At 41.9% G+C, this 27,927-nt stretch overlaps 1 protein-coding gene across 1 annotated transcript; it reads left to right on the forward strand.

Annotated features, from left to right (window-relative positions):
• Nucleotides 1-9,499: 9,499 nt before the first annotated feature.
• On the forward strand, nt 9,500-27,429 carry LOC102940202 (glutathione S-transferase kappa 1). Its single transcript, XM_027822491.3, has 8 exons — nt 9,500-9,786; nt 11,789-11,870; nt 12,736-12,864; nt 19,966-20,066; nt 20,474-20,509; nt 23,645-23,761; nt 24,330-24,423; nt 26,646-27,429. Exons 1-8 carry the CDS (start codon nt 9,682-9,684, stop codon nt 26,693-26,695), a joined length of 714 nt encoding a protein of 237 aa, XP_027678292.2. The 5' UTR covers nt 9,500-9,681; the 3' UTR covers nt 26,696-27,429.
• The last annotated feature ends 498 nt before the right edge of the window (nt 27,430-27,927 follow it).

Here is a 27,927-nt window from a genome sequence, read left to right on the forward strand (position 1 = left end):
TATATATTTTGTGACTATAATATCACTCTGACGGAGACAATAAATTTCAAAACCCTTATGAAGTTCTACTTTCTGCATATCCTTCTGGACACCTCATTATTTTGGTTCTGACCAATCCAAAACCGAAAACCGTTGTCAGGAAGAGTTGCATACAATCAAATGCCGACCATGAATCCTATTTCAACACCCCAAAGAGGGGGCCTTTCACTCTCATCCAAACATAGGAAGGGACTCAAATCCATAGTCTCCATTTCACATGAGATGTTTTTTTCCTCCATGCTATTCCTCAGATAAATGATTTGCTGAATTGCTGTTTCACTCCCAGTCCTGCATGGAAAAGGCTCCCACCTTTTTACGCTCTCCTTCTCTGTTCTCACAGATCCTTAATTAATAACCACTCTTTCCATGAACTATTCCTACGTTAGCCTACTGCAGCACCCTTTTCTGAATTCTTGGCCTGCATTTCAGTTCAGTAGTGTTCAGTTATAATCTCTGTGTCTTATTGTTTCTTTGGCACAAACCAAATATATTTAAGTTGCTATTTAGGGCCATAACGAATACTTTTCTAGTAGAGTCTTACTTCTGCATGCGCTCATTCAACATTGTGAAATATTGGTGACTGAAATCAAGTGTAATTGCGTGTGTAATTATAAAATAGAGTCATAGACCCTAGATCTGGGACACAGCGGCATAAAGAGTAAAAAAGCTGAAAGGCCACTGGCACAGCTACCTGGACAATCTGAAGACTTGCCACTTTGACAAATATGGTTAACTATGCTTGCAGTATTCCTTGTACAGCTTCGTGTGCTGCAAATACTGAGGTCTCCTGAGAGCAAATACTTATTTAATTACAGGTTTCAGAGTAACAGCCGTGTTAGTCTGTATTTGCAAAAAGAAAAAGGAGGTACTTGTGGCACCTTAGAGACTAACCAATTTATTTGAGCATAAGCTTTCGTGAGCTACAGCTCCTTCATCGGATGCATACTGTGGAAAGTGTAGAAAGATCTTTTTATACACACAAAGCATGAAAAAATTACCTCCCCCCACCCCCCACTCTCCTGCTGGTAATAGAAATCATAGAATCATAGAATATCAGGGTTGGAAGGGACCTCAGGAGGTCATCTAGTCCAACCCCCGCTCAAAGCACGACCAATCCCCAATTAAATCATCTTATCAGCTTATCTAAAGTGATCACTCTCCTTACAATGTGTATGATAATCAAGTTGGGCCATTTCCAGCACAAATCCAGGTTTTCTCTCTCCCCCCCCCCCCCACCCCTGCCCACACACACAAACCCACTCTCCTGTTGGTAATAACTTATCTAAAGTGACCACTCTCCTTACAATGTGAGTGCTTCCTGAACAGTAACAAATGCCACTATTTTGATGCAGAATTTCTGACCCCAACAAAACATGACCACTACCACCCCCACCCCCATGCCTGGGAGAACTTGTAGTGCTAGCTAATAGTGGTTCTGTTTATTTAATTGCTTTCCTTGAGAATGACATAATTGTACCTGGTTATTTTAATGCTTCATTCTTAATCCCATACACCGTCATGTAAATTTCCTGTCATGTAAAGAATGCATGGATTGTGCCATTCCTAGAAAATACTGGGAAGCAAAGCGCACCCCAAGTTCTTCAGATTTGCACCTTCATGCAAAGTCCAAGCTCCAGCGATGTTAAGGCAGACGAAATGCATGGACTGTGTGTCAGTCAGATGTTCTTGTCAGAGAACACAACAGGCATTCCTTGGTTGAAGAATAGGTAATGCAAATTGTTGCTTCAAATAAAATCCCTCTTTCTTAGGCACATACCAGTAGCTAGCTACATTAATCAGCATACGGTAATTAACCATTCAAGCTGATCATGACTATTTACTTCACACTTCCAAGAGAAATAAAGACAATGATATTATTAACCCACACATTTAATCAAATTGTGAATATTCCCATTTGCTCTCTCAATCAATAAAATACAGAAACAGACAAGAAATAAGTTTACCAGCTTCAAGCTAATGAGACCACATTTTGAGGGTTCTAACATATATAGGTAAACACAGACAAATAGAATTTGTATTGGCTTCTAATTCTCTAACAGTAGAAACACATTTTGAATACTCTGATCTATGTAATTTGGCTTTATGAACTATTTACAAGGGATGGCCCTGTTTAGCAATTCAATACTTCTCTAATATGTTCTTAAAGGTTGATCTTTGGCCAATTTATCCTGCTGGTTGCTTAACCCATTCTGGCTTCGTGTCACAACTTTACTGTCACTTTCAATAACACACAGAGAAAATATGTGTGTCCCTGCCCCCAGATACCCAAGTGTTTCTTGTTTGGGAACTTACTGAGAATAATCCTTTGTCAAGAAGCTAACCAAATGCTTCACTGAGGTTACTTAGAATCAAACACATTGTGATACAAGTACATAGCCCATAATCATAACTTTAACTACAAAATGCTACACACCTACAGCTAGCATAAACATAACCAGCAAACCATAACCTTTGCATAGACACCTCATATGATAACCATTATACAGTATTTGCTGCTCATATATACCAGTGGTTGCAACATACGGTCACAGTTTGTGTCAATAATGTCACACACATCCCAATGCAAAAATTGACGCAGGAAGGGATGGTAAAAACATCGCTGACTGCATCCCAATACCTCCCTTGGTTATTAAGTCTTACCACAGCTAGTATTGGGTTAGAAGCCATATCAGAAATGGTTTATCAAAGTCACGTTTAGTAAAAAGATTGACTCGCTTTACACATTCAAGGTAAAACTTGGTTAGAACAATAGTGGATTGGATCTGGTTTTGCAGCATTGTTCCTGTATGTCTCATGTGATCTTGCCAAGAGCTAAAGAATATAGTTGCTTTATCCATACAAGCGCTGGAAAATGTTTGGAACCCATTTAGTAGTAGGACAATGTAGATATTAATGTTGTTCATAGTATAGGAATCGGCATTCAGCTGTGAAAGCAAAATAGCAGTGTGCCTTAGTTTTCCTTTTCGTAGAATACATTAGGTCTGGAATGTCTTTTCTCCTGTGAAAAGTTCCAAGACTGTTAACAGCAGTATTTGTACACTGGAACATGACCGTAAGTTGTAAGGGACTGTAGGCGTGCATTGCAGGTATATTTGGGCCTGCAAAGAAGGGAGAAGAGGGAATTGGAAATGGGAAATGAGACTGGGGACACAGGCAAGGTTCTGTGGCGTCAGAGCTGGGAAGGGGGTACGGGGTAAAGGCTCCGCGGCATCAGAGCTGGGAAGAAGGATACGGAGTAAAATGCTCTGTGATGTCAGAGCAGGAAATGGAACACTAGGAAACAGACTCTGGTGGTGCGCAGAGCAATGTTTACTTGGCATTAACTCCAATAAACCTCGCATTGTCTGCACTTCGGATTTCTGGTCTTCTGCTTTCTGCCTGCGTGACAAGAACCAGGGGAAGGGTGAAGGGAAAACCCTCTAACACCTTCCATTACTATCTTATATATCTAGCACAGACTTATCGCTCATAAATGCTGAACAGCCTTAGACTCCTATACTACACTCTTCCATATGCCTATAATTATACCTATCAATTAAATCTATTCATCATACATTGATTGCATATGGGTTAAGATTATTGGCTACAATTAACCCCTTTAATGGAATGAATATTCTGGAAAATAAGAACTCCATAACAACAATTACGTATTGATACACGGCACACACTAAAATTCATTATAAGCATAACTCAAAGTTCTATATGTAGCCTTAATTAGCCTATGCTTATTAAGTGCTAGTTTTTTCTTCGTATGGAATCTCATGTGGTTGATATACCACTTCTGCAGGCTATTTAGTGATGCACGGAAGCATATGGGGGGTTTGATACTTGATGTGGGTTTATGCTATGCATCTCTTAATAAATATCCGCCTGGATTATCTCTACAGTATCTATGGGTGCTGATGGAAAGTGGCCAGAAAGGGGATGGATGTAGGTTGGACTGAGTGGGTCTTGTTCCTCTGCATTTCTTGACTTGATCTTTCCTCATAAGGCAAAATTAATGCCCAAAGGCTACTTTGGACAGTAATCTATCGCTTCTATCCAATTCCCATCCCTCCAGGCTGGCTAATACTTCATGTAGTCTATCTATCTAATAATTTAGTCAGCATCCATTCTGCTTGATCCATGTTGTTACTCGTTTCTCTTGTGTGAATTTTTCCTTTCTAACAACTGTTTTAGATGTAACTTTCACCCTGCTGATTCTAAAACTATAGCAGAAGTAAAACTGATTCTAAAGTGGTGGAGGACTGGTCCATTGATTAATATATGAACTCCAATTAATTAAAGTCTACAATTCATTTCATATGAAACCTGATTTTTGTTTTTATCAAAAGTCTTGGGGCAAAAGTAGCAATTGATGCCCAGTTCAATAAGAAGGGTAAAGCCTCTAAGTCACTCCTGGTTTTATTAGGCAGTGGATAGTAACATTTACTATCCAGAGCATGTCATCAAATGTCTTTGGGTCATTGCCAGGGTCTTCAAAAGCTTAATTACAGTGAATCTCTTTCAAAGCTTTGCTCAGATTACATGTGCTAGCTCATGGCCTCCTTTCAGCTTGTTAACGCTGCCTTCCTCTCCGGGTCCCTGACACTCTTGTGTGCAATTACAGCCATTTGGCTCTGACTTTCAGGAGGAGCTAATTAATACATACCTGGGAAGAGAATGGAAAAAACTCTCCTTCTGAGTTCTGAGAAGAGGCAAAACTTTGAATGAAGAGGAGAAAGGGGGATAGAATATTAGGAAATATCAAAAACTGTGGGAAGAGCTTTGTCCTTCCATTTCCCAATCTCTCCTCTTAGTAGCACGGAGTTATGAAGTCTCTTCTTTCAGATGGCATTTTGTGAGATTCAGAATCCCTATTGATCGCTGTTTCAGTTTTGGATTAAGCAATATCAAGAGTCCCAAAGTGAACAATTCATACACACTAATGGGACAGAAGTGTCTGAGGACACAAATAGGGAGCTCATGAGCTTTTTATTCTCTGCTTCAGCCAGAGGAAGAGGAGTGGAAGAAAGCGGTGATCTTCACTCAACAGAAGACACCAGCCAGGTGGCAAACCAGAGACAGAGAGTTTAAAATGCAAGATTACAGTTCTCTGGAGAGTATAGGTAGGTGACGCTTTCCACCATAATTAAGAACTGGAAAAAAATTCTGGAGATGCCCAGACTTGCCAGAATCATATCACAGAAGGTCAGTTTTTCTGCTTTTCAACCAGTCACTGCAAATCACAGATGTGATCAATCCATTCCCCATAATCCCCATGATTAACTCAATCACTAAAATGATCAGAGCAAGGATAGGAAACACAGCGGACGTGTTTCAATTCACAGTCACCAAACTCCTGAATTCTGTTCCACAATTTCTAGGAGAAATCGCATAAGAGAACAGGGCTAACTACAGTGCAAATCTGCTGGTATTTGGTTGGCACATGCACTCACCTTCCATCTTTGTATATTAGTCCAGCACTACAGCTGATGACAAAATTAGGGATATTTTCAGATGATTATAAAAGAGCCAGCTGTATTTAGGATGATGCAAATTTCAGGCAGATTCTATTACTGGTATTTCTTTCTGCTCACATATATTTCAATAGCTTCCTCTACAATGTATTAGTTTTATGAAACCGTGATGACTTTATCTTTGCTACTGCATGTTTGGATTCTGGAAATCAGACAGCTGAGTAGCAGATCAGAAAACTTGATCGATGAGGAGACAGTTGTCACTGACACTTTAGACGTATTGAATGCAGCTTGCAACAAGGATCTCACAATGTGCTCACAAAAGTCTTTGTTGCTGTTACTATTTTTTGGGTGTTTATGATTTCTTTTGTCTGTTCAATGTCATTTAGTTTAACTGAGTTGTATAAAAAAATTTGTTGAACATGGGGAGAAGATAGAAGGAGAATTTTTGGTAGTTGAAATGGGACAAGTTAGTGAAGAAACAGGGAAACAAGATGTGTCTGACTGAAAGAAAAAGAGAAGGGTAGGACTCTTACGGGCAAATGTACTTTTCCTATCCTCATTAAAGAAGAAGTTTGAAGTTTATTTACAAGGACTACAGCAGTACTTGATGCATTCCAGGGTCAGAAAGAGGTCTCACCTGCCACCTACTGGTGAATTGAGGGAAAAGACCTCAGAAGCAAACGATATTGGTATGGACAGACATGCGTTTCCAATCTGATCAGTTTTGGCTTAGTATTAAAATCAGTGCTAAACAACTATTGTATGACTAAATGGCAGCAAAACTGTACTTACTATGCACCAACTGAGCCTTGAACCTCACTTACTACACGGGGTAGTGCTGCCAAATCAAGGAAGAAGTTAAAAGGGGTTGCAACAGTGAAGCCTTTGTTTAAAATAGTTTTATATGATTTAACTCTCCCACTCCATTGTTTAAGGATAGAACTGATCAGACTCCAGTTCTTACTTCTGCTCAATGATCACTAGAGCAGCATGATGAGCAGATGTAGTGCAAGTACACTGTTACAGTGAAAACTTCCATGATAAAGAGATTGTACTACAGTACTTGTATATGGTGAATTGAAAAATATTATTTCTTTTGTTTCTTTTTTACAGTGTAAATATTTGTAATAAAAATAAATATAAAGTGAGCACTGTCCACTTTGTATTGTGTTGTAACTGAAATAAATATACTTGAAAATGTACAAAACATCAACATATATTTAAATTAATGGTATTTTATTATGGTTTAACAGTGCGATTAATATTTTTAATTGTATGATTAATTGTGATTAATTTTTTTAATCATTGCCAGCCATATTATTTATTATTTATACTGCAGTATCACCTACTGACCCCAGTCATAGTCCATTGCGGCAGGCACTATACAGAACACAGCAAAAAGACAGTCCCTGCTCCGAGAAGTTTATAGTCTCAGTATAAAATAAGAGTAAACAGATGCAGACAAGGGAAGCACAAGGAAACAGTAAGAACTGTGTAAGATTTGGATTCAGCAGCTTCCATGGAGCTGCTTGACATCTGCTTCATGCCTTGCTTTGTCTGCTCAGTGTCCAGCTCAGCTACGTGGTACAGGGCCTAATCCTCTTTTCTTTTCCTTTTATTGGGTAACCAGGTGAGACTGGGACGATCTTTATTTTTGTGCATTGTATAGCACCGAGGCTGCTGTCCGTGCTATGTAAATAGGAAATAGCAATAAACGGGATTGTTTAAAGAGAATATGAAAGGCCATCTTCTGTTACAAATGCATCCAATGTGTTAGCTTCCTTATACACACATTTTCTCCTCTTTCTGTTTGAAAGCTAAGCATTATGCTCAGATCTAATTGGACTGATATTATACCAAATAGCTCTTACTTTTGTGAAATAATAATTAATTCAATAGACTAGCTATGAAAACAATGAATTAGTGAGTGAGTCATTTGAGACAAGTCTATCTGATATCTGAAATTAGTGAAACAATTATATTTGCTGTGACTTCATTGTCTTTCTTTTAAAGACTTTCATTCTGTCTTTTCGAATTTGTACAAGAGAGGCAGAAGTCAGGCTCACTTCATGAGAGGACTTCCCTCTTATCCCATGATGGCTTACTTTTCAAAAGTCAATTTAAATTAAATACATTTTTTTTTAAAAATATATATATTTTTTAGAATTCTAGACCTGTTATGTGTTTTGGTGTAACTTGCATTATCCTTATGTTAAATTTGCATTATCCTAACAAAACACTGACTTTATTCATATCTCTTTTGTATGTTGCAGGTCACAGTGAAAATGAAAAGACAAAAAACAATACAACAGTTTTTCCACTCAAAGGCCTCAAAAACTAACCAAGGTGAAGAACACATCAAGAACCAAGAATATATCAACATGTCAACTGAAGGTTCAAGTGGTGCATCTACAGCCGACCAGCCCGAAGCACAAATACAGCTACCTATTGAAGAAACAGTGTCTCCAAAACCTAAAGGCATTTCACGATGTTTGTTGGTCAAAGTGTTCCCATTTATTGACGTTACAAAAGATGGCTACTGGTACACCTTTTGCAAGAAAGCTTGCGAAGAAGGAAAGCTTCCCAATGCTATAACTGGTAAAAGTGGAGGAGCTTGGTTTGTCAAACCGATCAGCAAAGCCAATGCTGACAAACTACGTGAAAAGGCTGCAAAACACCAGGCCTCTGGAGTGCATCAACGTGCAGAAAGCTCACTATCTTTCTGCAGAAACTCAACTGACTGGCTAGAAGCATGTGGTGCAAAAGACTTAACAGTTGAAAAAGTGAAGAAACTCTCTCACCACATTCAAAAAATTTGCATACATGGCTAATGAATGCATCGATACAAATGGGCATCAAGTATTAAGTCATTGTGTCTTTTATCTTGATGTCAGGGGTAGAAGCTACATTTGGATCAATCAGAGAGCTATCCATTGAAAAAGTACTGGAAGAAGCAAAGACTTCAGTCCAGAAGTTGACTAATGAAGGCATTTATATTCAATCCTTAAGTGAAGAAGACAAGAAGTGTTTGTTAAGACAACTGAAAAATTACACAGACTTGATTCTTAAAAATCTACAACAGCGATTTCTAGATTCTACTCAACCTCTGTGTAGCTTTTACAGATGCCTGTCCTATAAAACACTGACAGCTGAGTGGAGTGAGACACTACCAGCAATGGGACTGCCATGTGATCAGGACAGAATAGAGAATTTGAGCATAGAGTGGCATATCATGGGACGAATGAATGAAGATTTGACTTCAACTAGTGGCTCGACCTGATCTTTGTGTTCCGTGTCCTGGGCTGAAAGAAGTAGGAGTTCATCTCTTGCTACTCCCAGTCACAACAGCTACAGCTGAGCGTTCTTTTTCATCATTGAACAGAATTTAGTGTTCTGAAAGAAGTCGCCTTCTGCCTGATCATGTGAATGAACTAATGAGCATATCAGTTGAAGGAATGCAAGTACCGGACACACGAGACGCCACCAAAGATGAATGCAATGCATTCAAGAAGTTCATTAACAGAGTTGTACAAAATTGTAACAAGAAACCAAAACGAATGTAGAAGTGCTTCTTAGAAGGTTTGAGTAGCCAACTTTAATTTTGTGTTAAATCTCATAAAATGGTCATGAAACATTTTTCAGTTTTTACTATGGTGCCATACCGCCCGCCCACCTTCACCCTCACAGCCTCACCCCTCATGGGTCCTGACCACCCCCCCCCCCATTTCAATTCCTGGGGAAACCGCTGCCGGCACCCCACCCTCTGCCCTCCCGCACTCCGAACCCCTCGGCCCCACCCCGTGTGTCTCTCACATTGAAGGGGTTTTGCCAAAGTGGCCCCCACTTCAAAACCAGTGGCGAGCCCTGCCCGGGACCACGGGCGAGTAGAAGGCCCCAGCAGCCCTGGTACCAGGTCTCTGCGCGGAGGCGCGCACGGCCGGCGGCAAAGGGAACCGCTTCAGGGCCTGGGGAGAGCGGCCAGCAGGGGTCAGCAGCGTCCTGCCGCAGCGCGGCGGGGTCCGTGTCACGCCGTGTGGTCGCGGCTCAATAAGCGCCCCCGGCCAGAGGCCGCCACGGGGCTGGAGCGAGCGGGCCGGAGGGATCGCAGCCGCCCGAGCCGCGGCTGTGGGGCCGAGCGGCGCCCCCGGGGAGCGGGGCAATGGCGGCGGCGGCGGCGGCAGCAGGGGGAGGCTTTGGCGGCAGCAAGAAAGTGGTGGAAATCTTCTACGACGTGGTGTCTCCGTATTCCTGGCTCGGGTTCGAGGTGAGGCGGGGACAGACAGACCGAGAGCCGCAGGGGGAGAGGGACGAGGGCAGCGGGGGCGGGGAAGACTAGACTTTAGGCCTGTGGAAGTCCTAGGAAATCCCCGGTGTTTCCTGAGTCTCCGAGCCCCAAGGTGCTTCCCCTCCGTGTCATTGCGGAATTTTTCCTGGCTGGCAGCAGGCCTGGTCCGGACCTTGCTGGCGAAATGGGAGATCATTTCTCCCCCACCCCTGCGCTTCTCTCCAGCAGAAGTGTGTGTGTAGTAAGAGTAGTTTGCAAGGTCACAGCTCCCCTCTGTGTGTACTTACAGCTGGTCTGTTGGCCAGCTCTGGCTTAGTTGGTTTCCTACAGGATTCCAGCTCTTGTTTTCTTTTACAGAGCTGTGTTTGTGAAGTGAGCTGTAGCTCACGGAAGCTTATGCTCAAATGCATTGGTTAGTCTCTAAAGTGCCACAAGTCCTCCTTTTCTTCACGCTGACTGCGTTGCCTTGCCTGGAACAACCGAAGTTAGTACAACTGGATAAAAGCCAGCGAGGAGTGCTGACTGTTCACGGGAGAAAGTTACTCATTATACTTCAGAGAAGATTAATGTTCTACAGTTATTACTGGAGCACAGGTTATGAGCCTGATCTTAATCTTAATTACACAGGGCCTTTGGACTAAATTGAGCCCCATGGAAACTCAGTGAAATCAAAACCGTTTCAGGAACATGAGGAGCCTACTGCGCCTTATGCCTAAAGCTAGCTGGAAAATGCTGCTATTTTTTTTAATTTGCAATAATTTTCATTCCACACATTTTGAAGAGGAACCAGGTTTTGGGAGGGGTTGTCTTTGTTGTTTTTGTTTTATTTTTGGTTGGTTGAAAATGTTGTAAACAAACTTTTTAGTTTGCGGTTTCCCCTATTTCTCTCAACTATTTCCTGTTTCCATTTTGGCTAATGAAAGTGGGAGCAAAAGAAAGGAGAAAGGGGCAAGGAAACAAATTTTAACAACAAAGCCAAAAAATTCTCACTTTTGTCAAAAATTGAAAATTGCAACAAAACAAATTGCAGTAACTTTCATTTTTTTTAAAATGACCTTTGTTTGTCAATGTTTAGAATGAGAAATTTCAACCCACTCTATTTGTACAAGACTTACAAGGGTGACTTTAGGGATACACACATTGACGTCATACCTGCCTAACCTCTGGTTTTTCAGGGATTTCTCAAGCCCAATGGTGGTGTTTCCAAAATCTCAGGATGTTTTTTTTGTTGTTGTTTTTGTTTTTTTTTAGTGATGCTTTGGGTGGCAAGTATGTTGCTACCGTGAAAATGACATTAAAATCAAGGCAAAATTAAGGCAATCTGAGGCTAATAGTTATATCTCAAGCAATAGATAGTGGGTTCAGTCTCCACTGCCAGTGACACACCTGGGGCATCACATGACACACTCTTTAAAATGAAAATTGAGATTCTCGTTTTATCACATGACTCCATAGCTGGGTCCTATAGCATCTATATCATCATCTGGTCCTGGATTAAGTAGATTAGAGCAGCAATAAACAGAGTTGTTCTGTGAGACAGGCCCAGAGGAAATAGATCTAACTTATACTCATGAAGTGCTTAAAGAAAGGGGAGATGCTGTTGTTTTCCTGATTTAAAAGAGAGAAATGAATCTGGTGTGTCATTTCTTCTTCCTGCTCCAGAGAGAAACCTGGGTGCAGTGGTGCATTTATCTCCATGGCTATCGTTTGGAGTGCATTTCACAGGGGTTTAGGGCTGCTTGATATTTTAATCCCTGTCCCTCCGTAGGAATTTACAAACCTTCCCCACAGTATCACTGGCATGAAGATCTGAAGTGCCTTGCTGATCCCAGGGTTTATTTCTAATGGTCTCAGACAGATCAGGCTTTATCTGCTAGATGTATTTCAGTGCCCAGATCCTGGCTTCTGTCAGAGACTGAGCCCCTGGGCCTCATTGCAGGTCTTAGATGTTGTTTATCCATTATTATTTGTCCCATTGCAGGTGCTTTGCCGGTACCGGCACAACTGGAGCATTGAGTTGCGTTTTCGTCCTGCTTTCCTTGGAGGCATAATGAAGGAGACTGGTAGGTGTTCGACTGCTCCTGACCCTCAACAGAGAACATCTGGAACCTCCTGCAGAGTGTGGCTATGAAAGAGTGGAGATTCCATCTTGCACCTGGGCTCTGGCAGGGCACTGCTGTGAGGGAGCTCACCACAGACCCCAAAATGGTTTCTATGGGGAATATCACAGACCACTGAGACTCCCTGCTGTCATTAGCCAGGCATTGCTGAAGCCCTTCCATTCTACTCGGAGGTCTAAGGCTTTGTCTACACTAGCACTTTTGTTGGTCAGGAAACATTCTCTCTCTCTCTCTCTTCCCCCCCCCCCCCCCCCCCCCCCCCCCCCCAACTGACAAAAGTTTCACCAGCAAAAGCTATGTGGACATAGCTACTGCTGCTCGTTAGATTGAATTATGCCAGCGGGAGGGCTCTGTCATGAGTTCTGTTTCTGGCTCTGTTGGAGATTCGATTTGCCTGAAATCGCAAAACACTTCACCTTGCTGTGCCTCAGTTTCTCACTTTTAAAATAGGGATAATGATCCTCACCCTCCTTAGTAAAGTGCTTTATGATGAACAGCACTTTACTGTACCCAAAAGTTTATTAATCTTTTAAAAACTGATTTAGCTGGTGCAAACTCCTTTGTGGACATTCTTATTGGTTTAAAACTGGTTATGTCAGTTTAGCACCTGCAAATTTACTGATGCAAGTGAAACTGAAGTAAGCCAGGCTTAAACTCATATAAGAGTGTACTCACACAAAGTTGCAACTGTTTTACTAAATCAATATAAAATTACACTTTTCGTTAGACTAGTTTAAACTTGTGTGTAGACCTGGCTTACCTCATTATAACTGGAATCTTCATTTTGTAATTTCACCTTTTCTGTAAGGCAACCAGCCCCCAGCGATGGTGCCCAAACGTGGGGAATACATGAAGAAGGATATAGAGAGAATGGCAAAATATTACCAGGTCCCACTGCAGCTCCCCAAGGATTTCTTTGGAAGTGTTATCAGAAAAGGTAAGTAGAGGAGGCTGCTTGGTCAGTGAGTTGACCTTTCACCTTAAGGAGCTCTGGGTCCAAATCTTACATGACATTGAAGGGGGGAAAATGAGATTAAATGTTCTCTTCTTCTTCCCCCATTTGTGATTTGTATGAAGTCAGTGCATAGCTTCACATGAGTGGAAATTCCTACTCGGGAAAGGGCTGAGAGTGGGATAGCATAAGAGTTTCTGCAGATTCTGACTAAAGTGCTTTGGCAGAGCTGGGAGGGGGAACACCTCAGGGTAGGAGGCAAGGAGGTAGGAGGCAAGCCCACAAGCTCTGACACTGTAATATTTTTTTCATCACTGAATTACATGAGGCACAGATCTGTGTTTAAAAATAGCAAATAGTTTTGCAAATAAAAGCACTAAGTTCAGATCAGTCCTATTCACAGGGTCATTTTACTTGTGACTGTTCAGATGACTGCCAGAAATTCATGACAATATTCACAAATGCTGAAAATCTAAAATATTAACACAAAAATTATTTGGTCAAAAATTCATACAGGAAAGTCTGTTCTTTGTTATTTACAGGGTGGATTTGATTTAAATCACTAGTCAGGAAAGCTCGATTATATAGAAATCAGGATTAAAAAGTGCATTCTTGTTGGTTGTTATAACCTAAATACATATTTTTCGCAACTCAGATAGATGTAGGTTTCATTTTTAGAAGGTACACACTATACATTTTTTAAGTGATTTATTTTGAAAACTTTTCAGATTAGTTTTACAGCTCTATCAGAAAATGAATGATTGTTTGGTTATTTCATTTACCAAAGATAATTGAAGCACTTCACCTCCCAATGACTTAATAAATATCTCCAATTCAACAGTTAATCATTAATATTTGGAGGATTTTCTTGCCATACTGTATTAGGAGAAGAACATCACCAGACAGGCATTTAAATTGTTTTATTTAACTAAAACAACAATGTTATGTGTTCTGGGTTTTTTCTTCAACAGCACACACATAATATTTTAACAAAACAAACATATGAATTTTTTAATTTAGTTAAACATTCAAGATTTTTAAAATCAGGTTTGTTTTTGTTAAAATGTTTTTTAACTAAAATAGTTAAATGAAATATTTTAAAAAAACAAAAATTAAATCAATTGTCAGCCAGGTCAAAATGAGAAACTTAAAATTTTGGCTTCTGCAGCTAACTCAGTCGTCTTCACCTTCATTTTCCTGTTTGTTCATAATCTGTAAGAGAAAAACAAGCTTTCCTGCTTTTTCAGGTCCCAAATGATTTCTCAGTTTGGAATGAATTAGTCCAAAGTAAGAAAATATTCTTTCTACACCGGCAGAAGAAGCTACTGCTGTTAAAAATGAGATTATCACTTCAACAGTCTCTGAATCCAAGTGCTTAAGTGACTTCTACCAGCTCACTGGTGTGACTTTCTTTAAAACATCATCAGCAAACATATATTTCTTGAATGGTTTCACCCTCAGCTCTGAAGTTTATTATAGTTGGCATTCTGGAGGGATGATTGCTGGATGGCCATGTCATAGCCAACTCCTCTTCTTCAGCAGTTAAGGGTTGACCCTGGTACCGAGTATTGAGAATGTTTGCAAGAAAATGAGCTGGGGATAGTGCTTGTCCCGTTTGTTTTTTAATGCTTGTAATCATAGAATATCAGGGTTGGAAGGGACCTCAGGAGGTCATCTAGTCCAACCCCCTGCTCAAAGCAGGACCAATCCCCAACTAAATCATCCCAGCCAGGGCTTTGTCAAGCCTGACCTTAAAAATATCTAAGGAAGGAGATTCCACCACCTCCCTAGGTAACGCATTCCAGTGTTTCACCACCCTCCTAGTGAAAAAGTTTTTCCTAATATCCAACCTAAACCTCCCCCACTGCAACTTGAGACCATTACTCCTTGTTCTGTCATCAGCTACCACTGAGAACAGTCTAGATCCATCCTCTCTGGAACCCCCTTTCAGGTAGTTGAAAGCAGCTATCCAATCCCCCCTCATTGTTCTCTTCCGCAGACTAAACAATCCCAGTTCCCTCAGCCTCTCCTCATAACTCATGTGTTCCAGTCCCCTAATCATTTTTGTTGCCCTCCGCTGGACGTTTTCCAATTTTTCCACATCCTTCTTGTAGTGTGGGGCCCAAAACTGAACACAGTACTCCAGATGAGGCCTCACCAATGTTGAATAGAGGGGTCACGTCCCTCGATCTGCTGGCAGTGCCCCTACATATACATCCCAAAATGCCATTGGCCTTCTTGGCAACAAGGGCACACTGTTGACTCATATCCAGCTTCTTGTCCACTGTAACCCCTAGGTCCTTTTCTGCAGAACTGCTGCCGAGCTATTCGGTCCCTAGTCTGTAGCGGTGCATGGAGTTCTTCTGTCCTAAGGCAGGACTCTGCACTTGTCCTTGCTGAACCTCATCAGATTTCTTTTGGCCCAATCCTCTAATTTGTCTAGGTCCCTCTGTATCCTATCCCTACCCTCCAGTGTATCTACCTCTCCTCCCAGTTTAGTGTCGTCTGCAAACTTGCTGAGGGTGCAATCCACACCATCCTCCAGATCATTTATGAAGCTATTGAACAAAACCGGCCCCAGGACCGACCCTTGGGGCACTCCACTTGATACCGGCTGCCAACTAGACATGGAGCCATTGATCACTACCCGTTGAGTCCGACAATCTAGCCAGCTTTCTATCCACCTTATAGTGCATTCATCCAGCCCATACTTCTTTAACTTGCTGGCAAGAATACTGTGGGAGACCCTTGACTTTAGCAAAGCTTTTGACACGAACAACACGTCCACTGCTTTCCCCTCATCCACAGAGCCAGTTATCTCGTCATAGAAGGAAATTAGATTAGTCAGGCATGACTTGCCCTTGGTGAATCCATGCTGACTGTTCCTGATCACTTTCCTCTCCTCTAAGTGCTTCAGAATTGATTCCTTGAGGACCTGCTCCATGATTTTTCCAGGGACTGAGGTGAGGCTGACTGGCCTGTAGTTCCCAGGATCCTCCTTCTTCCCTTTTTTAAAGATTGGCACTACATTAGCCTTTTTCCAGTCGTCCGGGACTTCACCCGATCTCCATGAGTTTTCAAAGATAATGGCCAATGGCTCTGCAATCACATCCGCCAACTCCTTTAGCACTCTCGGATGCAGCACATCTGGCCCCATGGACTTGTGCTCGTCCAGCTTTTCTAAATAGTCCCGAACCACTTCTTTCTTCACAGAGGGCTGGTCACCTCCTCCCCATGCTGTGCTACCCAGTGCAGTAGTCTGGGAGCTGACCTTGTTCGTGAAGACAGAGGCAAAAAAAATCATTGAGTACATTAGCTTTTTCCATATTAGCAAAAAAAGCATTGAGTACATTAGCTTTTTCCTCTGTCACTAGGTTGCCTCCCTCATTCAGTAAGGGGCCCACACTTTCCTTGACTTTCTTCTTGTTGCTAACATACCTGAAGAAACCCTTCTTGTTACTCTTAACATCTCTTGCTAGCTGCAACTCCAAGTGTGATTTGGCCTTCCTGATTTCACTCCTGCCTGCCCAAGCAATATTTTTATACTCTTCCCTGGTCATTTGTCCAATATTCCACTTCTTGTAATCTTCTTTTCTGTGTTCAAGATCAGCAAGGACTTACTGTTAAGCCAAGCTGGTCGCCTGCCATATTTACTATTCTTTCTACACATCGGGATGGTTTGTCCCTGTAACCTCAATAAAGATTCTTTAAAATACAGCCAGCTCTCCTGGACTGTATTGTAACTCTGTCCTCACATATTTCTCTTTTTAAGATCTCACTCTGTTCCGTCCCAATTTCTACAGCATCAGCAATAAAACAGCTATTTCCCTGCATTTTGTTCATGGCTGCAGAAATAGGCTTCAGGATATTCAGCATGTGGTCAACATTTCTCTTAAGCCCCATGTTGAGAACTTTGGCTGTGACAGCGCCATCTATTTTTTCACAATTTTGTTCACAAACTGTCATCAGATTAGGCCAGTTCTTGATATAGTGCTCAAAACAGTCCACTACTGAGTTCCATCGCACGTCTTGTGGGAGAGTTAGCTTTGTTCCTTCCAGTTTTTTTTCAGAGCAGCTGCTGCAAAGTGGCTGTTACGGAAGTATTTTGCAATTTCAACAACATTAGCCTTTATTTCTGGAACACTGAAGTCTTTGGCTAGGAGGTGCATCAGATGAACACTGCAACCGTATGTTATTAGCTTGTGACTCTCTCTTCTAAATAATTTCTTCTCATCTTGGATACATTTGCAGCATTGTCTGTGACCAAGCTGTGTAGTAAACATTTGAATTTTTTTTTCCACAGTTTGTTATAGCTTTTACTGCTGCTACTTGTAAGTATTCTGCTGTGTGTGCATTTCCTGATGTATCTATTGTTTCTGTAAGGAAGACATTCCCTTCTTCTGCTGTCACACAAGCACATATAACAGGATCATTGTGGACATTGCTCCACCCATCAAGACTCAGGTTAACAATTTTACCCTCTAGACCTTTTGCACACTACTCAATTTCTCTTTCATACACTTTATCCAGCAATTTGCCTGCAACATCTGCTCTGTTGGGTGGACTCTATCCTGGTCTTAATGACTGAACCATGTTATTGAAGTGTGGGTTCTCAATCACACGGAAAGGAGAGTTTGTTGCATAAACAAACAGGGCAATTTTTTCATCAATTGCCACTTTTTGTAAACTGCTGGTTCTTATCACAAACTTATCTATGGTTGTTTCTGGATGATTTTTTTTCTTTTTCTTTTTTCTTTTTGCTACAGGTGATATACTGTGGCTATGTGACATACATGATATGACTGAAACACTATCATTGGCAGATAACTCTGAAACTATAGAAAATGATGGTGATCTTGAAGGTGGATAGTCTTCAGAATCCTGCATGTTGAGGATGGATTTTCCTAAACAAAATGAGTCAATGCAGTTATTTAATTATTATTACCATACTGCTCATTTAGTATTACTCTGTTGCATTCACTGACACTCAGTACTACTTTAAAGGTGAAATTGTAAAAGAAGATCTGCCTATTTCAGCTATTTATTTTTTATCACAACTGCATCTAAAATGATAGTACCATAGAGTAACAACTATATTTTTTGTTCAAACATGATAATTTAAGAATAGTCCAGAAGGAAGACAGGCAGTCCTTAAGAAAGAAGTATGAAATAAAAAAGTTTACCAACCTGAAGATCCTGCATGTTCAGACATGTTCCTTTCATCATCTTCAAAGCAGCTTCCTCCTGAGAAGGAACACTTCTCATGATGTTGTTTCATTTGGCAACCAGGCCCTGTATTTCTTTGTTGCACTGTTTGCATTTTGCACGCATGCCAGTCTTACCCACAGGTAGAGGAACTTCATTAAAATATTCCCAAACTGGGTCTCTTTTACAGCCTGCTGCCATTATAGGTTTTCCCTTCTAGTGAGAGAATGGTATGGTAGATCTCAAATCAATGAAGGCTACACTCAGAAAGACCTCAAGACTTCTGGAATATGCCGCTCAAATAGTTTCACTTTTTTGTTTCTACTGCCTGTCCCTTCCTTCTGACATTTATCTCCAAGCTTCTTCTCCTTGTCCAGATCTATTCCGCCCCCAACAATCTTCTGTTCATTGAACTTTTTTAAACTTTGCACTTTTAGAGAGAGGTAAGGGATTGACTCTGTGTCCACAAATTTGCAGAGGGACAGTAGGGTTGAGGTCTGTTATTTCTCCCCTCTATATTTTATTTATTTAAAAACATTTTTGCTGTTAACATCTCTGGAGACACAAATCCACAGTTTGAGAACTGTAAAACTCAGCGTCTCTGATGGTATCGTCTAGACTGAGCACTGAGTCCCAGTGGGTAGATAGAAAGATTAACCTAAATATACAGAAGCCCCTGGAACCCCATGAGATTGGGTCCCTAATCCATGAACTATGGAACTCATTTACAAACCTTTTCTTAAACATTACATGAATATATTGTCTCATACTATAGAATTAGAATTTATAATTCCTATTCCATGATGAGATATCTTTGAGTTATATTGTTTCTTAATTAAAACAGTCTTTAGATGGGGTTTTTCCTCCAAAAGCATTTTATCAAAAAAATCTGATTTAATAACTTTTTTTTTAAAAAAAATGATTTTTTTTTTATTCACCCTGGTTTTTTATTATACTACTGCTTTAAAAAAGTTTCCATCATCAAAGCAGAGTGCAGAACCAATTCCATGTGACTTAGGTGACCAACCACACGCAACCAGAAACAAATTGCAACTGACTGAAGTGAACCGTTTACAACAACCCTCCATAGGCTGAAAATTCTTCATCAAGTTTATTGATTATTTAGAAATAATGAATAGATCAGTGGGAATCAGGATAGACTTTTGAATGAGTCACTCAACAGAAATGGGGCTGAATTCAAAACAAGTATTACTGGCAATGAATAGTTTGACCTGCTCTAATAGAGAGGGTTAAGACGCCAAGGACTGGTGCCACTGTACATTGGACATCCATGAATATAACTAGTGCTCAAGATATTAATACTGCTACTTCTTAGCACTTAACTTGAAATCTGCCCTGTGCAGTTCATACATTAGTGAGCTAGTGCCTAACATGCAGAGAAGCTGAGTACCCACAATTCTGGTTAAAATCAGTGGAATTGAGGATGTTGAGCACCTCTGAATATCAGGTCCTATTTGTCTCTAGTTGGACTTCCAATTTGGAGGTCCCAGACCTAGAAGCAACTCTTGAAAGTTTGGCCCATGATGTTTTTGGCCATAACAAACTTTGAGTCCACTCTCTATCTGAGACCAGTGCAGACTGTGTTCAGCAAGCTATTCCCATAGATGAATCCCAACTATGTCCTTTTCCTAGAGCACCCTCTCCCTGTTCAGACCCTGCTGCAGACTTGAGTAGCTAACTCCTTGGGACAGTCCCAAGGAAATCCCATACAGAAGTAGGCTTCTTATGAACATTGGCAAGAGTTTCATTAATGACCTTTTTGCTCCTTGGGGACATTCCCAGGGCAGTGGCAGACTTCATTGGTTGATGCTGTTCCTATGCCTCCTCAATGTGTCTTTCTGTCTTTCACATCAAACCCAGGGAGCCTTTCTGCCATGCGCTTTATCACAGCTGTGGATATGACACAGCCACAGTTCCTGGAACCCGTGTCCAGAGAGCTCTGGATGCGCATCTGGTCCCGGGTGAGTACTTCTACATATCCCCAATCCAGCTCCTTTCCCCCATCTTCCTGACCCTCCTCTACCCACAACCATGTAGTGTCAGCAGGAGGGTTGAAATCTGTGGTTCAGGGTCCAATCCAAGGAAAGCACTACATTTCAAGTCAATTTCAGTTTCTGTTTCTTTCAGTGTGTGGATGCTGCACCAATAGTTAATTCCAGAGTCCACATAATCCAGTTCCAGTTTGGGTGAATGGGATCTTTTCTTCTTTCCTGTGGGAAATTCTCCAATAGGATCCCTGTCCTCAGCTGAGTTTTTCTGACTCCATCCCTGCAGGAAGACAGGGTCACTGTGAGAAATTCTCTTTGTAGATTCAGCATCTTGTTCATAAACATTTAACCATTTGATTTACTCCTCCTCCTCTCACCAGGATGAAGATATCACCCAACCAGAGAGTATATTGGCAGTAAGTTTCTCCCTGTCACTACTGCTTCTACATTCATTTGTTGTGATTTATTGGATGTGGGTCTTAGGGTTACCGTCTGTGGAGACAACTTAAATAATTTTCACTGGCTGTGGATTTTTTAAGGGATATTTGGAGTTATCAGGAAATTCCGTTAGGGAAAATGTGACTCCCATGTCAGTGACTCCAATCCCCTAAGTCTGTGGAAATGTGGGGGTAATTTCCCAAGTAACTCTGGTGCATTTTATTGCCAGGCCTAGGGTGGATATTTAGGTACTGGTGCCTTCCCTAGCAGGATGCCCCAGAATAGGCAGTGGATACACTATTTATTTAAAATATAATTAATAAACAGTAATAAAGCCAGGAGCAATGTTCAAGAGGGAGCTCAGGGAAGGGAGTGGGTTTGCTTCTATAAAAGGCTTTTAACTTGAGTTAAAATTTGATTCAGAAGGCAGATTGTGGAGGGGGCAGTGGTGGTGGTGTAGCTGGGCTCCATTCTCAAACCCCAATTGGTATGCCTTTCTTTGAAGTTGCTTTGAAATAGTGTCAGTTCTTCTTTTCCTCAGTTCCACTCTCTGCATCCTGCCTCTTCTGTTTGTTAGATCTCTGGCTATTATGCAGAGATAGGCAGAAGACAGTGTTCAGATCTGAACCAGGATTAGTTTTGGGGTTTGTGTTTGAGGCCAAATCAAGGCCACAGTTCCAATTTGATCCCAAACTAGGATCTCATATTCTAGCTCTAGATGGTAGCCAAGTATTAGCTCCCATCTTAATTTTACAAACACTATTTTTACTACTACTCTTATATAGCACTTTTCATCAGTATATCTCAAAGCAGAGAGGTTGCAGAAGATTATTTTAGGCAGTGTTAGCGTGAGAATCCAGGTCTCTAAAAGTCTTAAGCTATGTCTACATGCTAAGTTCTTTTTACCAAAAGTTATGCCACTTTTATTAAAGCGCTTTAATTAAACCGCTGTTGCATGTCCACACTCTCTGCTCCTTGTGTCGCTGGAGTGCATCCAAACTAGCAGCTCTTGCTATTACTATTACAAGAGAGCAGTGCATTGTGGGTAGCTATCCCACTGTGCAACTGGCTGGGTGCTTTGGGAAGGGTTTGCAGTGCCTCACATGATGCAGGTTTCTCAATCCCATTGTTCCACAGGCATCCTAATAGATTGCTAGTCACTTTTCAACTGAAGTGTGGAGGGTAGCGGGGGAGAGTGTGTGTGTGTGTCTCCTCATGCTGTCTCGTAAATTCAGACAGCCACCAGAAACAATCAGTCCTGGGGAAAACCCAACATCAGCCCCTGCCTCCCTCCCTCCCTGGCTCTGGGACAGACAGACACAGACCCAACCTTGCCTGCGTCTGTGTTTAGTGTGGGAGACAGCAGGAGCCTTCCATGTTAATGATTTGCTCTTTGTTTCCATGGAGCAGAGCAGCACAGTGTGCTGACTGTCAGAACGGAGCTTTGAAAGGGGAGGGGTGCATGCCCGCAGGGCTACTGAGCTCAAAACAATGAGCAGAGCGGTTACTTCAGGCATTGTGGGACACCTCCGGAGGCCAATTACAGCGATAAAAGCAAGCAGGATGTTCATGCTGGCACTTTGGCGATAAAAAGCCTTATCACTCTTGTCTAGGTGGTTTTATTAAAACGCTGCAGCTAAGGAGGTTTGTCTCGAAAAGTGGCTTTGTAGTATGTACATCTCTGCTGTTTCATCGCCAAAAGCTGCCTTTTGGTGAAAAAACTTGGCAGTGTAGACCAGCCCTTAGCCACACAGTCACACTACCTTTCAGAATAAATGTTCTAGGTATATGTGCTGTGGCTTGTCCTGTCTCTTTTCCCTCTTAGACCAGAGCTAGAACTCAGAACATCAGCTCTCCAGTAGTCTACTTCTTCCTAGCAAATGTAAATCCAATGGGAAAAGATGTGTCAAGGCCACTCTTAGTGGCTGGTCCACATAGTAGTTAGCAGTTACTCCTGTAGCTCAAGCAGTAAAGCTGTATGCTGTTGAACTGAGGCTTTAACTATGTGAGAAAGTTGCACCAGTTTAATATAAGGAGTGAATTTAAAATAAAGTAGCTAAATTGGAGCAAACCCTTGTCTAGACACTTATTTTGGTTTGGGAGCAGTTTTTTTCAGGTTAACATTAATTGATGGGAACAGGTTTAAGCTAAACAGAAATAAGCAACCCTCCGAATGAAATAAGTATCCCCAGAGCAGGGCGTTGCAAACCAATTTACATTCAACTGGTGCAGCTTATTTGTATAGACAAGGCCTGAATATCCAGGTTCAACCCTGGTGATGGTCCATTTTGTGGACTTTATGGTTACATGTGAGAGAATTTGTTCAAGTTTTTTCTTTTTTTTTTTTTTCTTTTTTTTTTAAATGGGGTTCTTTCATTGACACAGGGAGATTTTATAGTAAATATCTTTATAATCTGTGCATTGTTGTGACACAGTAAGATATGGGTGTCCCACTTTTGGGCCCAATGTCTCACATTTTGATTGTTGGCATCACACCATGGCAGATTTGAAGTTTGAGAAGTTCACAGCTAGAACAAGGGATGAGGATCCTCTTTTTGTCTCCAATGAAGTAGAACATGCGTTGCCCTTCTGTACCAGCATTCCAGTTCTGAAGATCACCCATCAACTTCCAGTTAGGCTTACTGAGTTTGGTCTCTGTCATGCAGTGTCACTACTCGTTCCTCTCTTGCTGTGTTTGGCAGGTTCCTTCCAATACTGTTTAGACACTTTTAATACATTAATACTCATCTTCATCTTCTCTTCCACTGCAGCACTTCATCCGTCTTAGTTCATATGTTGAAAGTACTTAACTTGAACTAAGCATAAACTCCCTTTCGCACTTTGGCTAGCTAATTGAAAGCCCACCTAACAAGAGCTGCATATTTTGAGCCTGGGAGGTGATATCCCTTCATCTTCATATTCAAAAGTCACTCGGAATAGGTGATGTAACCAGGCAATGGGAGAAAGTAGGCCAGATGTCCTGCCAGAGAAATGTTGTAGGCGGAATAATTGTGTGACAACAGATCTTCAAGCAATGAAGCTGCATGTAATTTATTATGTAACTATCATGAAAACAGTGGCTGTTCCTATTTTCCGTCTGTCTGCCTCCTCAGGCTGCAGGGGAGGCTGGGTTACCCTCAGCGCTGGCCCAGAAGCTACTAGCAATGACCTCGACCCCGGAGGTGAAGAATCGCCTGAAGGCGACAACAGAGGAGGCACTGAACTATGGGGTGAGAAGCTCCCATTGCCACATGGGGTTAGATATGTGTGTTCCTTTCCCAGCAGTGATATTGTGGGTCAAGGCAGGATGAAAGGGTAGATCAGAATACACAAGGATCCCATTGCTCTCAGACTTTTTTGTATTTTAAACACACATCTTGCAAGCCAGCTCAATACCCTCAGTATTAGTGCAGGAAACTATCTTTTGGGAAACCCAGGTCTGATTCCTGGCCCATTCCAAGGGAGGTGTCAAGGGACTGGTATGCCAGAGACCAGAGCTAGTGCCTGGGGTCACTGCTCTCCGCTACCATGCCTGAAGCCGTGGTTTGATTCTGATTCCTTTTCTCTCAGTCCCATGGGATGACAGGGCCATAAGAGTTTTGCAGAATCCAGGCTTGGTGCATGGGACCCAGATTTGAGATAGAGAAAGAAGAAAGGAAGGGAAAGGGAAAAAGAAAGTGAGAGCGCGAGGGAGGAGGAAAGGTGATACAGTTCTTTGTAGAAGTTTTTCTTAGAACTGGTCTTGTGCTTATTCGTCTCTTTGTGATTCTCCCTGTTTTGTCTCCATGGGGGCATTAGGCATTTGGAATGCCAGCACTTGTGGCCCATGTTAATGGTGAATCTCACCTCTTCTTTGGCTCTGATCGTTTAGAGCTCCTGGGCAATGTTATAGGTGAGTGTTTCTAGTAATGTTTCCCTCTATTTTCTCTCCCTGGTAATTATCCATCTGCTCTAATGGGATGTGTAATGTGACAGACAAATTAACACTCTGGGGGTATGTCTACACTGCAATTAAAAACCCATGGCTGGCATGTGCCAGCTGGCTCAGGCTAAGGGGCTGTTTAATTACAGTGTAGACACTCAGGCTCAGACTGGAGCCCAGGCTCTAGGAACCTGCAAAGGGGGAGGTTCCAGACCTCGGGCTGTAGCCTAAGCCCGAATGTCTGCACCACAATTAAACAGCCCTGCAGCCTGAGCCCTAGTCAGGTGGCACAGGTCAGCCATGGGTGTCTAATTGCATTGTAGACATACCCAAAGAATCAGAATCTCCTTCCCTCTTGGGCCAGGGGAAGGGAGAGCTATATCTTTGTATCATCTGCATGTTATCAATTATTTTACATTTTCTTCCAGATCATTGATAAAAATAGTGAATATCATTATACCAAGAACTGATCCCTGAAGGATTCCAGTGAAGGCACCCCAAGTACTTAAGTCTCAGTTAGTAGCTACATGTTGAAACCTGTCAGTTACCGAGCTTTTAACCTATTGAGCCATATTGATTTTGAGTAGCACTCATGTTTGAATCAGAATGTCAGGTGGCATTAATTCAAATGTCTTACTTAAATCCACATCTCCACAGAGTTACCTTTATCTACCAGACTTGAAATCTTTTCAAAGAATTATATAAAATTTGTTTGACCGGACTCTCCGTTATTTTTGCCTGGGCTTTATGTTAGACTGACTAGCCCTTAATTATCCAAATCATCCTATTTACCCTTTTTAAGGATTGGCCTGACAGTGGCTTTCTTCCACTTCTGTCCCTTTCTAGTTTTCCTAGGGTTCTTAAAAATTAACATCAGTGGACCAAAGAGCGCCTTGATAAGGTCTTCTAAAACTCTTGGTTGCAAATCAATCAGATCAGCTAATTTTACAATGTTTAACATTAGTAGAAGTTGTGTAACATCCTCCTTAGTTACCACTGTAAAAGAAGGTATGCTTGTCTGATTAACTCCGCTTTGGTGGCAATATTCCTTTTCCCCATGCCAGCCCCCTCCCCAGTGATGAGGTTACATGTTGAGCTCTGCCTCTGCTGGCAGAATGTCTGGAGACTGATCACCAGATGCTCAGCTGGGGAATGGTGCAGCTACACACTGTGGACTAAATCCCCAGCTAAAGATCCAGCCTTTTTAAAAAAAAAAAAAATAAAAAAAATTGAAGCCTTCCCAGTCACCTGATGTCCTGTTTTAAGACTGTCGGCATCTCCGAGGTGCCATTCTCACACTACTGTAGCTGATTAAGGTGGAATTTTGAAAACTAATTGTAGGTACTGGACAGGAAATTGCAACTAGCTAAGTCAAGTAAAGTTTATTTTTGGTATAAAGTGGCAAAAAAAATTGAGCTCAGGTGAGACCCTGTTTTGTTGGGTGTAATAGCTGAGGAACCACCTGTCCAAATCATTTCAAATCTGACAGAAGAATATACCTCAATCCTAGACTTACCCTAGTAAAGGGAAATCAGCCTAAAACTTGTTTATGGATTTTAGCAAGGAGAAAGAGAACAAATTCAGGATTACAATGGAGACCTACTACCAGGACTTCATTAATCCTAAAATGAGAGGGGTTCTAGTTCCATTTCCATAGCAGACAGTCCAGCTGGATGTGTATTCTGCTTACCTTATAGTTTTGTGATTTCTTTTTCTTTTTTGTTCTAAAATAACTTTGATTTTAATTAAGAGAACTGGCATAGGTTGTGGTGACTGTAAAAAAAAAAAAAAAAAACAGCATTACCCACTGTTGGATGAGCCAGAAAAAGGGAAACTGAATTTCAACCTCAGATTTGGCAGTGTTTGGGGAGTGGCTTGTCAGTCATGGGAAATGAGTTTATGATCCCTTTTTGACCTAGCAGTGTGAGGAAACTGGCTAAGGGATGCCAAGCTTGATGACAGGCTCCATAGCCCATCCTTAACCCCCAGATCTTAACATTCAAGCTTATCTTTGGTGCTGGGCAGTACATCTCAGGTAGCAGAGTCCAGTAGCCTAGATGTGAAAAGCTCTGCATCCCATTAATTACATTCCCATTTCAGCACAATTACCCATTCCATGAGGAGGAAGGGCAGCCTTACTCTGCAACCCACCCCCAGTATCAGGATTTAATTTATGTTGGCTTTTCTTACAGGAGAGAAATGGCTGGGACCAGTTCCTGCAGCTTCAAAACCCAGGATGTGAGATATCCAGGTGCAATATGAAACAACCAGAAAATAAGTGACCAAAATTCGAATGAAGCAGTAACATCCATGACTGAGACGTGGCATCTAGGGTCCCAGAGGGTCTGAGAGGAGAGCAGTGATGTTCCCCTGGAATCCTCTGTCAGGAGAATAATGGAGACTCTAGTTCTACTGAGGTAGAGCTCTGTGATAGACTGAGACTAATTTTTCACCATACAGAGAGATTTTTCCAGGCAGGATGGGGATGTGGTGACACTTTGGTGAGTGAAATGTTAATATAGGGTCATGGGCAATGGCAGAGCTCTGGCTGGCTGATAAGGGTGATTGAAATCTTGTCTCACTAGTGGTCTGCAGTCTGAAAGTGCGCTGCTGAGAACAACTCAATTTGTTTCACCCTGTGAAGTGTAAATGCTTGTCAGGTTTTTGTCTCAATCTACCCAAAGTGGGTAGTATTTGGTGATCAGTGGGAACTGCTAGGGGAACTACAGCTGTAAGTTTTATATATTCCAACTCTCCTGACCTGGCTGCAGGAAATCGTTTTCAGGCTGAGAGCTCAGAGCAGGGTTTGAGTCCTGTCTGTGTCAGTGCCTTGCAGCTCAGCCCGTATTTCCAGTCCATTGCCTCATTATCCCTGCATTGCTGTGCACTTGAACGCCTCTCATGTGGTTGTTGTATAATGTAATTCTCTCTCATTATCTGAATCCCTCACTTGGAATAAATTTCATCTGATTGTTAGCCTGGATATTTTGCATTGTGGGGACACGCTGGCTGATTATTCCCCCACAAAGTGCAATTTATTCTACTCTGAAAAATGACATTTGAGCTAGATACCTGTGGCCTAGTGGAATCCTCAGCCCTGATTTAGGTGCCTCACAAAATAAGAAACAAATACAGCAATATCTAGGTCTCTATATCAGAACAGACCAATATCTCAAGTGGCCTAGTAACCTGTCTGCCATATCACCTCTCGGGAGTCACCACTTCCTTGGCTGAGCATGTTTGGGCTAGGAGACCGCTCTCCCTGGCGTGAGTGTGACTTGGCTGGGAGCCACAACAGCCTGGGTGACTGATTTTTTCTCTCTCCTGGGCAGTGTTGGGGACGGGACGCATACCAGGGTTGGCGAAGGACTATTGCTTTGGAATTGGGGACTAGCACTGTGAGAGGTCCCCTCCTGTGGGTGGAGCGAGCTCTTTTTCTCTCCTCCTCCTTTCACCCCTCTCTTCCCCCTCCGC

This window comes from Chelonia mydas, chromosome 1 (assembly GCF_015237465.2).
Source record: "Chelonia mydas isolate rCheMyd1 chromosome 1, rCheMyd1.pri.v2, whole genome shotgun sequence".
NCBI lineage: Eukaryota > Metazoa > Chordata > Testudines > Cheloniidae > Chelonia > Chelonia mydas.

Excerpts from the sequence above, each read along its gene's own strand:
- LOC102940202 (XM_027822491.3), top strand. The coding sequence starts at position 9,682 with ATGGCGGCGGCGGCGGCGGCAGCAGGGGGAGGCTTTGGCGGCAGCAAG. Across the intron at positions 9,787-11,788 it reads ATTCCTGGCTCGGGTTCGAG|GTGCTTTGCCGGTACCGGCA; the intron begins GTGAGGCGGGGA and ends GTCCCATTGCAG. Across the intron at positions 20,067-20,473 it reads GGATGCGCATCTGGTCCCGG|GATGAAGATATCACCCAACC; the intron begins GTGAGTACTTCT and ends TCCTCTCACCAG.